This window comes from Pipra filicauda, unplaced genomic scaffold (genome assembly GCF_003945595.2).
Source record: "Pipra filicauda isolate LSUMZ 115617 unplaced genomic scaffold, ASM394559v2 scaffold353_size752799_pilon, whole genome shotgun sequence".
Taxonomy (NCBI): domain Eukaryota; kingdom Metazoa; phylum Chordata; class Aves; order Passeriformes; family Pipridae; genus Pipra; species Pipra filicauda.
The window spans coordinates 598,517-612,692 of record NW_024104480.1 but is presented as its reverse complement, the minus strand read 5'-3'; the positions used below and the strand labels follow the sequence as shown (position 1 = coordinate 612,692).

Here is a 14,176-nt window from a genome sequence, read left to right as displayed (position 1 = left end):
TGCTGCTCTTCATTTCTTCTTCACACCTACTTATTTAATTTCCTGCTTCTCAGCCACCTGCAGAACACTGCACTGTTCAGATGGCAAAGACTGCAGCTATATCAAAAATATGGCACATATACAAAGCTTTACATAAGCCTTTTCAATTTTTGGATTTTTCTTTTTCTTAGTAAGATATGAATTATCTCTGACCTTTCTTTTCTTTCTGGTTCTGACTAGAACTAGTAGGATGACAGTACATACATTCTCAGAAACGCCCCTACAATACATCTACAGGCAAGCCACAATTGGGAAATGTAAGAGAGGAAAACGTCCAGCCTAAATCTGCTTTTTCAAAAGATTCAGAGAGCTAATAGATTCTTTTGGATTATATTGAGGATGTCTACTTTACAAAAACAACCCTTCAAACATCCAAACCTTACAGGTTCCTCATATATCATGGTGACTGTCCCCCTGGCTATTTATAGACATGAACACTGCTGCGGTTTATACATGGGTCTGTACCAAAGGTGGTCCCTGATCACAACAGCTCATGATCCAAAATCCTGGACTGATTCAACCAATCACTAAAGAGACAAATAGATTTTAGAAAATATCATCATGAAAAACAAATGAGTTGTTGCACTTCAATAATATCATACATTTTAGATGATGTCAAAGAGGAATCGTGTGGTTTCTGTGTCTCTGGCATATGTGGGAGCAGCTACTCCCAAACAGTACGATAGTCAAAAAAGCAATACTAAGAAATCTACAGAACCTTACTAATCAGCATTTTACCTTTTTTGCCTTTGCAACATTTTCAAGGTTGAAAATATAAAAATTGCTACAATAAAGAATTAGAGACAGGCATAAGGTAAATGCTTAGAAGAGTAAGAGACTAACAGCAATAATTTGTAAGTATTGAGTACAAAACTGGCTGCTCACCATGCAGCTCTCCAGAGCCGCAGTCAGGAGTATTCCTTTCAAGATGAAAAAGACAGCACTAACACCAAAAGTAAGATACATACAGATTATGCAGTCAGAAACATTAGATTTTTGGAGAGCCCTCTTGATGGGCAGAAGGGGAACACAGTAGAAACCCTATAAAAACATTCTGCTCATTCCCTGAAGCAAGCAACCTTGTGTTGAACCCACCAGCCTTCAACCAACACAGAACAGTAGATCATTTTGTTACAGAAGGAGTGGGAGAGCGAGACAATGTCAAAAAAGACCAACAGGAACAATGCAGGGTAAAATTAAGATTGTTTTCAGAATAGTAATGAAAGAAAAAAAGAACCATCACAAATATTTACATTGCTTATATAAAGTTTAAAAATAAATTGTGGGATTTGTCCAAGTTCTTGGAAATGACAAATTAAAACCAGTGTCACAGCACAGTTGTATGCAGTGTCTCCATTTCAGGGATGCGTTGTGGCAATAGATTTGCCATATGCAGGATGGAAAAAGTCCTGTCAGAGATGGGCTGGTGAGGAAAACAGCTCTAACCTTATGGAAACAGAAGTTTTTACTGTAGTTTAAACATGTTTCAACATGTTTGTGTATTTTCTGCAGTGTCACTGTCTCCCTCTCCCAGACACCCCCTGTGAAGCTATTGTCTCCCACACAAGGTGTCCTGAGAAGGTGTCCTGAGGTGTTTCTCACTGGTCCTTTGTTAATCCCTTCCTATTGGCTGTTGACCCCTTACCTGATGGTTTTTTCTGTGTGACCCTGAACTTGTGATTGGCCCCCGTTGACCCTCCTAAAAGCCTTATAAACCCCAACCCCACAATAAACTTCCTCTTTCGTCTGTCCCTCCCAGGTGGTCTGTGTGTGCTCCTTGCGGGGTCACCGGGCCACGTGCAGGGGTGGGGGGAAGAGCATTCACCTCTCAGGTAATGGGGCTAGCAGCTTAAGGCCTGGAGGTCTCCCCCATTCTCCCCCAATCCACCGTAAATGGTGCCACGTTGTGGGGCAAAGATTGTTTGAACTCTTCTGTGAAGATTATAGCAATCCTAAAGCACAGACTGGGGCGAAGTTTGTGTTTCAACGGTGGATCGTGGTCTAAGCGGCAAAGGTATTAGCAGACAGCATCACCACAAGAGAGAAGCCTGTTTTGAATACCTCAACCTTCCTGAGGACATTCAGGTAAGGAGCAGACCCGGCATACTCCCTTATATAAAATAACAAACAAACAAACAAACAAACAAAAAAAAAAATAAAATGGGTGCATCCCTCACTAAGACTGAAAAAGAGAACTATAAGCATTAGAAAAATTTATTGAGTTGTAATGGCAAATCAACTAACAAAACAGCTTTAAAATGCCTTTCCAAAGTTATGGTTAAAAATGACTTTAAACTTCCTTTCTGTCTGACGACTAAAGATTGGGATTTACTAGATGCGTTTTCCCAGAACTGACTACATATGTATTGGTCAAGCAGAGATACAGACAGCAGAAGCTGCCCCAATGCAGTTAGCAGGAACGGACTAGAGGTAGAAGCACCATCCCAATTAGCTTAAACACTCATCCATTCTCCCATGCCACAAATACTTAGTGGGTTCAGGAAAGGCTTTGAAAATACCTTGTCATGTGAGCAGGGTCGCTCTGGTTTCCAGGCAAGATCCTCACCTCTCACTGAAGGGATAGCTTTTGCCGTTGATTTCTATTGCCGAGGCTGGGTTGCAGGTTTTGTGTTGTCTCAGCACAGACTGCAGGAAAGGCTCCCAAACCTGGCTGCACTCTGGGGCTCAGCTTCTCAAATTCAACTTATAAATTTTGCTGCTGCAATTTGAGAGTGAACAGGGGCAGCTTTCATAGAAACAATCACATGGGTAACACAAGAAAATGGAAACCACCTCCTCCAGTTGCCTTCCTGCAACCAGGCAGTGGAAGGGGTGAATGCTCACTGACATCTCCAATTCACAGGGAGCTTGTGGGTTGCCAATTACAGTTGGAGGGCTCAAGCCTCCCCGTCACCATGAATTGCAGAGCTCATAAATGAGAGCAAACCAGCAGCCTTTCCTGACCAAGCAGCTTCTGGGGGGGGTGGGGGGGGTGTTGTGCACCACAAATGACAACTGAACTCACTCATTTTCACCGGGGTAATATTTTCTTATACAAAATTGATACCATATGAATTTGTCAGGCTTTATACTTTACCAGGGCACAAAACAGTCATTTCTCCCAGTACGCATAACCAAAAGGGTAATTCAGAACCATTCACTGATCTGCTTAATGATTTAAAAGTAGTTTATAGTTGTGACAATTGCATGAAACTACCTCTTTTCTCTGAATAAATAAAATTCTTATGAGGAAACAATAAAAAGAAGGGGACTCGTGGTGCTGGCCATGGAAGAGAGTCTGTAGAACCCAATGAAAAACAAGACTCTAGACCAAATATCACCATTGGACCAAAAGGCACATGTCAGAGGTGTGAAAAGCAAGCACATGAGGAATGGATGCATAGACTGTAAGAGTACCAAAGCCCAGGGATTCCTTTGTTCAGGGTCCCTTCCCAGAGACAGACAGCTTGAGCTATTATGTTGCTGCATGATAATAAAAAGTTTCAAGCTTTTCAATTTTGGCATCCTTTCTAGCTCACTGAATAAGATCACAACAGCCAAATCTGTGTTCCTAGTGATAGAGCTTAGTATCTTACAAGGAAGGGATTTTAAAGCCTTTCCATTAGACGATTATGCATTTTGACTTTACTAAAACTGCTTTTTCATGGCTAATGGTACATTTCACTTGCTGCTTTCTATATCGTAGCAGGTCAAAAACATGTGAAAGAATATATAAATTTATAAGACACAACCTGTTTCAACTTACATTCTTTTCTTCTCATCAAAGTTATTAATGTCAGTTCCCTTATAGTCAATCTTGTCAAATAAATAGCTGTGTATCTGCTAATAGGATGAAAACTACCAAGTTATAACAAGTTTAATCAGTTGTATTTTTAACTTATTTTGTCATCTATGGAAGTTTTAAGTGATGCAATATGTGTGCCAACAGAAGGAAGTAATAAATTTACTTTACTCTTACATTAGATTCCCTTAGACTTACCATTAACTTTCACATTTCAGCCTAAAATTTAACACCAGACCTAGGTCTCCTCCCAGGTCCATTTCCCCCCTCTGTTGGGAGAATTGAGATTATGCGTGAACAATTTCTATTGCATTTCTGTGAGCCTTGCCTTGGCATAACTGGGTGTGGACAGTAAAAAGCAACTACGCAGCTAACTTGGCTTCAGCCTTGAGGCTAGAACAAAGGAGGCTTTTTGCCAAGGTCAAGGAGGAGTTTTTGGCAGGTGAACAAGTTTTCTCATCTCCTATGGACACCTGTTGTGATCCAATTAGCACCGTACAACAAAGTATGTTTTCCTTATGTATCCAATGCTATGTGAAGAAGAATCACACATCTGAGTGTCATAAGCAGCATATAAGGTGTCTTTCTTCTAATAAAGCCGACATTTTGCCAATCATACTGGTCTATGAGCAGTCTGTCCGTGCCCCTCCATCAACACCCCTCCCCCCCAAACAATATGAAGCTTTGCACGATTCTCTCCCTTTTCATTATGTTTTGTTATAACAGGCAGGCTATCACCCAGTCCTAGCCTTATAGCATTAAGCAATTTCAGATATTATGGAGTAAAATATATTCAAGGTCAATTCATAAATGGAGATTAAAAATAACTGGAACAACAAGATGGAAATAAACCAACCTGTGTAAAAGACATGCAAAAGCTATTCATTATTACGTATTTTTCAGTTTTTCACGGGGAAGATATATGTTCACAAATAATTTCAAGAACGACTTTATTTACAAGAAACTACTTGTGCTACATATGAGAAATCATCAACAACAACACATGCAACTTAGGCAGAAAAAGTGGCAGACTAGAAGATCCTCTGTTGAAATTTTCTTTGAAACACTGAAGTTGCTACATTATGTTCTTGGTGGAATTTGATCAAAGAAATCTCTCTCGTGCCGTAACACTGAGCTTTTGCTCAAGAATCAATTCATTAATTAATTATGTTCTATGCAGCCTTTACAACATGCCCTTCTGAAGATTGCTCTTTTAAAGCTGTGTAATTCACATGCAGCAATACCAATGTTAACACCGGATGAAAACAAACAGCACATTACACCGACCCAGTCAGAGGATACCAACAAGATGCAAGAAACCCTCAAAATCAAATTGCACATATTCCTAAAATTTGACTACTTCCCTGCTTTGAGGATGGTTTTCATAAGTATGCTTTTGTCAAAGACGACCATTTTTTCCAAGCAAAAGTAACCACTGAAAGCAATCACAGTGATCACTTTGTAACACAAACATTTGATGGGAGAAAATTGTAAAATCACAACACACTGAAGTGCAGAAGTACAACCTATTTTGCCTCATGTATCTAATCCATAAGGACATCTTGTATAAAGGCAGGAAACAAGCTTAAGGATATGACATCAGGTCAAAGATATTGTGGGCAAGGGGGAAATAAGTCAAACTCCCAGATAACTACCTATTTCAAATCTCCAGAAAACAGCTAGTGTAAGACAGTACATAATACTAAACATTCCCTAAAGTAACTGGGACTCCAGGAGAGGTCACAGAGCTCTGTAAGGGGAATTGACGAATAAAAATATGCAACAAACTGCAAGTCTATAAACAAGGATTTAACTTTTGATCACCAGCACAACCATACCAACTGTAACTACCCCACCGCATATGTAAGGGCTGGTATGTGGGGGTGAAGTAACACGACAGAGTATGCACCTTTCCTCAGTTGTTTCTGAGGAGCTCAAGATTAATTCAGTTCCACATTTGACATTATGTAGCGAGTATCAAGAGAAAGGGAAAAAAGGCATTTTCTGCCAAAAAAGCTCTATGCCTGCAAGCTATTATTCCCACATTTCTTCAAACATATTGACAGGCACTTTTGGTATGAATTAGGGCACTGGATTAGCATCATATGTTGCCACCCAAACCAAACACAGCATCTGTAAGAGTCTCCCAGGAGACTCTGTTCTGATTACAAGAAGGTTATAGATTTGGAACATACTCAGAAGCCACAGCCAGCAAAATTAATTGTTTTCTTTTTAGCCTAGAGAGTTTTCTATTGGAAGTTGCTTCCAATGTTTCCTGATGAAATGCCCTGCTCATTCCTTCCTAAGGGTAGCAAAAGGAAACGGTAATAATTTTAGGCGCTTCCCAGTTTGGGCGGGATAAGCCGACTGTGTTCATGTGTGTGTTCAAGATTACCGCACAGACTGATATTCCTCCATGTGCTCTAAATAGGAAAACCACTAAGACAAACAAGCTGTTCCCTATTGCAATTTTCTGCAGCAATACTCAAGCATTAAGCGTATTCCCCTTAAATGTAAATTTGTCCCAAAGAAGTACTAATACACTTTTAAATCAAACTGTTGCCACCATGTGTTTAGTTTCTATCACTCTCTACAAACAATATGTTAGAAAGTTTCAAATATAGTAGTGTTGCCTTCTCTTCTGCTTCTTTCCACCTGAGAAAACAAACTGGTTAACCAGCAGGGCCACCAAAAGCAAAAATATTCCTATACACCATTATCTGCCTTTTGAAATTATTTTTCCTAGCACAAAGTACAACACCTCTTTTATCTCTATTTGGACATTCACTTCCCAAAAGTGATATCACTGGGAAATGCAATCACTTCTTTCAGACAAATGGACTGCCTTTCAAAGCTGCGGACTCTGATATTAAAGAATTATTGGAAGGCTTGAGTTGGAAGGAACCTTAAAGACCATCCAATTCCGACCACCCATCCCCCACAGGCAGGTACACCTTGCACTAGACCAGCTTGCTTAAAACCCCATCCAACCCGGCCTTGAACATTGCCAGGGATGGGGCATCCACAACTCTGGGCAACCTGTTCCAGTGCCTTACCCCCCTGTGAGTAAAGGTCTTCTTCCTAACCTCTAATCTAAACCTATTGTCTTTTAGTTTAAAAGAGTTCCCCCTCGCTGTATCACTATCTGCCTGTGTAAAAAGTCACTCCCCTCTTTTTTATAAGCCCCTTCAAGTACTGGAAAGCTGCTGTAAGGTGTCCCCAGAGCCTTCTATTCTCCAGGCTGAACAGCCCCAGCTCTCTCAGCCTGTCTTCATAGGAGGTCTTCCAGCCCTCTGAGAACCTCCTCCCTAAAGTTTTGTGCTCTGTCCAGGGCTAAATCTGCCCCTCCTGAGTCTCCAAAAGGTTTTAATCCGCAAATGAAATCTCTTCTTGAGAAACTACAGGATCAGACAGATATACATCAGTGGGCAGACAGCACAGCCAGGCATATGTCTGTGACTGAATATATAAGAGCAGCAGTGAAGTGTTATGCTTCATTAAGAGTTTACATGCAGTAAAAGTAATTCTCAGCTCTGTCAAAACTTAAGAAATATGCATTTTTGAGAGACTCTACTTGAAAAATGAATTAGATTTCTTTGCCATTACAGACTATATCACCGGGACAAGTTTATCAAGGGGCTCAAGATTAAAGATTTGCATCCCTTTAGGCTTTAGCAGGGAACACTACAGTTTAAAAAAGGCAGGCAAAGCAGAATGAGCCCCTGTGCTGTAAGTCTATTGACTGAGCCTCATTTAAAATGCTACTAATTTCACTTAGGGAACATAAAATCTCTGCTTGGATTCATAAATGTGATTAACTAGGCACTTTGTCTGATGGTTGCTCCACCACAGCAACAAAATTTCTGCCTGGGCCATGAACAACATATTTGGCCTTTTTTATACCTGCTGGCAAAAGTCAAAGAGCAACAGTGAACTTCAATGAAATCAGTTATCTTGCTAAAACTTGAAATGGGATGTTTGTGGGTTTTTTTGTTTCACTGTTTTTATAATGGAGAAGCTCCGCATAGAGCAAAAAACACTCAAAGACACTCTCCAACCAGATGGGTTGGAGTTAGTCACTCACCCAATTACATTATCTAAAAGTGTGAGAAAAGGAAATAAAAATGATTTCTTTAAAAACCTAGGAAGATGGGCAGAGGAGAACTTCTGGACAAAACCTCTACCTCAGCTCACAGCTGAAAACCACCCAGTGGCCTCAGGACGTAAGAGCCTTTGGGCTATCACACACCTCTCTAGCTACACTGCCCCGTAAAGAGCTCCCATAGAGTTAATAGTACAATATCTGATATAACTTGCACTATCAGCCCTTAGAGATCTCACAGCACTTAATACTTGCAGCATGGGTCCCCTCTTGAAAGGAGGTATATTTGGCAGCTTCATTTTGGTCACATTTTGCAGGTTAGTTTTGAACTTGATTATAAGCTCACCCCTGAAAGACAATCTTACTTGTTCTTGGTGAACCTTGCAAAAAACTTGGAAAACCCTGGAAAAGCCAAAGACAACTCCATAGTCATTAACAGTATTTAAATATTGATACAGTTAATGCTCAGCTCAAAGATGTTACTGACTACTAATACCCTTTCTGGTATGACTAAATCCCTGTACTTAAGAGGCAATGAAAAGAATTATGCAGCTAACCATTGTTCTTTCCATGCCCGTATGAGCTACACAGGAAAAAATGCAGATCTCTTCTCCCTGGCTTATTTTTCAAGGTGAGACATCAGTTCTACTCAGTGCCAGACAGAATGTATCCAAAAGGAGATGGTTGATCACTTTACAGAATAAGGAAGCAAAAAAATACTACTTATTTAATTTTATTTGTATTTATGTATTAAAACACATTTATTTTTCTCTGCTGAAGGGTAGGCAGCCTGTGCTAACAGATTACGAGCAGACTTTGTGCAGTTTTGGAAAACAGAACTGTTCTGGAAAGAATGTGTCTTGTAAATAAACCCCTTCCTGTGCTTCATGATTACCCCACCTATCCCACAACCCTTTAAGGCGGCACACATGCTATGACTGCATCTGGCTGGGGCTGACAGTTTCTCCAGTTGGCCCCACAAAAGGGTAGAAAAAAGTCCTGCAAAACAAGAAAAAACAAAAAAGTCTGAAGATACCACCTCTGCTCTTGGCACTGAATCACACTGCAGTCATCATTTCTGATAAAACTACACAGCAGCTTTCATGTTGCAGTGATGACAAACTTCCTGCTGCAGGCTCGAACAGGTCAGCATTCCCTTTCTCTGCCAAGTGGTCCAAACCCTGTGAAATCCTAGATAATCAAGACCAAGTTTTCGTGGTTTGTTGCTGCTGGGAAAGCAGTCTCTGCTTCAAGTGTTACCTGTAACACCACCAGCCAAACTTATACATAGAGGTGTTAACTCACAAGCAGACAACTCTCAGAAGGAAGTGTATCTTGCAAAAATGATCAAAGTGATACCATCTCTACATGAGACATGACTGAGGCCAAATCCTTTGCTACCCAGACTCTAGAAAAAAGCCAGACTACTATGAATTACAAATAAAAGCTTTTAATACATGCATCCCTCTCAGATGAGATCGAACAGCTAGAGAGGGAGAAACAAACGTGACCACAGACAGAGACTAAAATTGGCGAGCATGAGAGATGAAGTTTGTGTGAGATCAGCAACCCAGAGTATCTTCAGTGATGCATGGCAAAGACCAAAAATGTGCTTATAAAAACGCAAATTGGCTACAGAACTCAACAATGAACAAAGCACAGCTGTGCAATTTCAGTTGAAAAGGCAGTATTTTATTCCAAATCTGCCTGCACAAAAACAGCACGTGCTACTCACCTACATCCTTTGTGAAAAGCCACTCCTCTGTTACTTCTCAGCCCCATCGTTCCCATGAGCTGGATCCATTAAGAGTTAATACAATGAGTACATAAAACCGCTTAAAATAACCACAGAGTCACCAAGATAAATGGTCTGGTTTAATCACGAGCCAGGACTGCTGATGGTGTTTGCAGCTATTACAACATTCACTCTGCACACAGACAGCAGTGTGCGGTAGCAACAGGCAGCCCAGCTAGCTGGCCCACAGTGGGGTAAGAAACCAGACAATGCTTCTTTAATAAATGTAGCAATTCTACAAGGGGCTTTCACCATCATCACCATTATACCTTTGTGATAAAACAAGGAAGATGTTTTGACCCTGCATAAATCTGCCAGCACAATGTGCTTTGCCATCTGTACCAAATTCTCTTGTCCTATCCACAGATAAATCTATCCTAAATATTAGGGGAGCCCACTAAGCAGAAAACAACCAGGGCAGTTAGTGGAAAAGGGAAACAATGTTTCCTCAGTTACTGCCTTGATCACAGAACCCCTTAAGCACATAGCACAAGTCTTTTGAACACCATCAAACAAGTGCGGTTCCCAAGAGAAAACTCTGCATTTCAGTTGCATGCCCAGACATTAAGGAGACACATGTAAAGACTCAAAATCCGTTTGTTTTCTTAATCTTCTCTGATTCTATGTCCTTCTGCAACTTCTGCTTCTTTTCCTCTTATACCACGTTCCATTTTCTCATGTTTTTGTTTGCCATTCCTTATACCAAAAAACCAAATCCCTTTACCAAAAAAAAAAAAAAAAAGCTAATCAGATTTAACTTCCCTTCCTTTTACTCCAGCAAAACTGACAGACACCTTTTAGTAGTTTCATCACAATCGAAGGAGGGTAGTGTCAGCACCATCATCCCCGGACAGCTGGAAGAGGAACAGTCAAGCAGTGAAGCACCTCCTGAGCGACAGCAGGGATCAGCTATGCATTGACACAAGAAAGCCAGTGACTCTTCTGAACTTCTCAACTAGTAGCCATTTTCTACTGAATGTATTAAAAAAATGCAGCTTTTGAAAATGACACCTGAGTGTCTGTGAGTAATGGTACAACTATCTATGTATACTAAAGAATTAAAGTTTCTTAGCTAGAAATCATCAAACAGGTTCCAGTGTTGGTAGGAAAGCAAAACAAAAAAGTGCAAAAGAATCATAAAACTATATAACTTTTTTACATCTCTATATCCACTACAAAACCAAATGCAACATATTTTGAGGTCTCAAAAGAAAAACATGTTTCCTTGTGAACTACCATAATTCTAGCAACTTGAGTTCTAATTTAGTAGCCTGCCTTGTACAAGATCAAGCTCTGAGCTACATGTATCCTACAAATCTTCTGAGATCCACTTAGTCACACAGATATGAGGAAATACAGACTTTAATAGTCAAATTCAGTAGCAGCGATAAGAATAGTAACTCCTGTCCTGAAAGGGAATCACAAATAGGAAATGACTCATGCTCAAAACATCGACACTTATCAATTGCAAAACAATCAAATTAGTATTCCTGTCAGCTTATCTGAAGACTGCAACCCTTTTAGTGTTCAGTTTCACTGAGGTCTCTCAAGATCAAATCTATCAAAAATCACAGAAAGCTTGCAGAAGTCTATTTTTTTCAATGACTTTTCTCAGTCCTTCTGTTTTGTGCCTCCACCATACTGGAACACGTTGGTGAGACAATGTCATCAAGTAAGGCCTGGTACAGGCTTGCATTTATCTAACATAATGCACAGAGCTCTGTTAGGTTCCATTTGGACTGGACACCCTGTGTACCTAGAAGGGTTTGTAAAGTTAGCATGTGAGGTCACACATAAGTCCATGATCTATCCTTGATTGCAGGCAGTGCAGAACCGACATCCTTATACCACATAATCCCATTTGTAAGCAGTGACACAAATAAACAATAATAAAGAGAACAGATGAAGGATGCAACTGCAAACAACTCAATTTGCCATGGAAGGGAATTCATCAGGCATACAGTAAATAAAAGGGAAAAGGAAAGCCAAAGTGAAATACTTTGTATATTTTAAGCCCACATCTTTTATCACCCATTCCATCACAAATCTATGCAATCAAGGAGAATGCCGGCTGGAGTTTGTGAAGGGGTTTTTTTTATTTTGTTTTTCAGGGGTTTTGTTTTACTAGCTGCTACTTAAGGATAGAAGTGAAAGATCATGACACCATTTCCACTCCTGCAGAGTGTGTAGGGCTTTCTTTGATGCTTCTGATGTCATGTAGTCTTGTGGATCATATCACCTTTCCAATGAAAGTACAGGGATTATCTTTCTTCATTACTTTGCATTCTCTCTCACAAGAACAAACATTTCCTGCTATTCTTCCAACAGTGAAAAATAGTTGCTTGTATCACATGGAAAGCCAGTAGCCTTGTTTGTTAAACAGCTGTTTTGCTTTAAGTTGTTGGTATTTTTAAACACGTTTAAATGTTTCTCTTTCCTATAAAAATCCAATTTTCCAGGAATTTTCCAGAAAAATAGTTTTTACCTTTGCATTCCCATAATCATTTAAAGATTATTATTCCCATAATTATTTAAAGAGTTTCTTGGGCGTATGTAGCTTTCTAATGAATTCTGCGTAGTATCCAAAAACTACAAGAAGAGCTAGCGTGAAAGAAGTCATTATTGGGTTATAGGATTAAAACAGGAAGGCATATGACTCCTTTTCATACAAACTCAATACACTGAAGTCTAACCAGATGTGCTCATTGGAGAAAGACCAGAATCAGTAAACTCAGAGACATACTTTCTAAGTAATGGTCATCTCTTAGGTCTACATTTTCTTCAACAAGCTTTTCCACAGCAGAAAGCAAAGGCTGTTCAGAAACAAAAAGCCATGGAAGACACCTAATCTCTTCCCTGAGATCCACACAACAGGACAGCATTTCCTCCTTGGTCCCTTTATTTATTTTATTTTCTCTCAACAGCCATGCACAAAATGTTGATAAAGTCGAAGGATTAATTTTATCTCTCGTTCTCACAGTTTTTAGGTACAAAGAGGCTTCCTGGAAAACTTTATGCATTTAGGAAATCTGGGCATGCTGTATTCTCAAAACAAGACAGTGTCAAGTGATATCCATCTGATTTAAGTCACACTCATCTACGGGTATAAGCCCTTCGGTAAGGAGGGTATGTAATCAATGGTGATACAGATTAGTATTTGTAAGACATACGTCGTTTAAAAGATAAATGTCCTTCCTACATAATTTTAAAGTCCATTCTATAGATTTTTAGTGTGGAAGAAAACTGTTGTGCTTACTTTGAAAACAAAATGGCAGCTGGGTGACATTTCTTTAACAACAGCTGCCCAGTGAAGATAACTACAGTCCTAGCAAGCCCTAGATGAAGAGTTTGTCACAGGAAAAACAGAACCTTTCTTTGTCTCAGCAGGTCTAGAAAGCACCTTCTGTATCCCTAGGACCATGACACAGGAGAAATTAAGTTATCCCACTGCTGCTTTCAAGCCCAGATGAAATTCACAGGTCTCTACAAATCCAAGAGCCCAATTACTTCATTGCACACCCCATGTTATTCTGCCGTTCCTATGCACAGTGTGTCAGCAACCTCTTGTGCAGTCAGACCTTACACAAAACTAAACACTAAACCTGCTGCTCCTACCAAAACAAGACATTACCTCCTTGGGTATGACATATGTAACAACAAAGCAAGGCAAAAGAAGAAAGAAACCCCCTCTGCCTGATCAAACATAAATAAAATACATTTTCCTGGTACGAGGTCTTGAAGGCCTGATACTACTCAGACTGACAAATGATGCCAAGCAAGAAGTTCTGAGCTTCCACCCAAAAGGTTTCATCCACCTGTCAGGAAACGAAACATCTGAGGCCAAGCAGCACCACTTGTAGTAAGGTCAACACAAGGACAGGAATGAACTGACCTTGACATATGCTAGGTAATGCTCGCACTTTTCCTGCATATATGACAGTTGTAACTTCTCTGTGATCTGCCCTGCTGTTTCTCCAGAAGTCACAAAGTAAACTCTGGGTTGATGGCTCTTTTCCTTCTTTGCCACATCAGCAGTCAAGTTATAATTCAAACCTGTTTTAAAAAGGAAGAAGAAAACAAAGGATGTCAGTGAACAATAGTTATTTTCTAGCCACCTATCAATAGACCCTGTTGCCTCCTAGTGTGCTTGAAGAAAGGTCAACCCCTGCAAGCCCTCAATCAATCACTAAGTTTCCCGTGGCTACATAAAACCAAATCCAATTACTAATGTACTCCCACATTTTGTGTTGCTATTATTCCCAGCCCATCCTTCCTGCAGGAAATGGTAAGAATCCATCTAGATACGCACATTTAACACAAAAAAAGAAAACCCAAAACACCCAAACCAAAAAAACCACAAAAAAACCCCAGAAGATGCTTAAACTATGTTGCTAACAGAAAAAGCAAAACCACACAAACAACAGCAGCAGCTTCAAGT

The 14,176-nt window shown here is 40.0% G+C and overlaps 1 protein-coding gene across 1 annotated transcript in view; it reads right to left on the bottom strand.

Annotated features, from left to right (window-relative positions):
* Positions 1–14,176, bottom strand: part of ITGA9 (integrin subunit alpha 9) — a 205,295-nt gene that overhangs the window by 139,795 nt on the left and 51,324 nt on the right. The window contains exon 15 of the mRNA XM_039384423.1: positions 13,631–13,791. Coding sequence (XP_039240357.1) covers positions 13,631–13,791 — 161 coding nt within the window. The remainder of the gene's footprint in view (positions 1–13,630; positions 13,792–14,176) is intronic.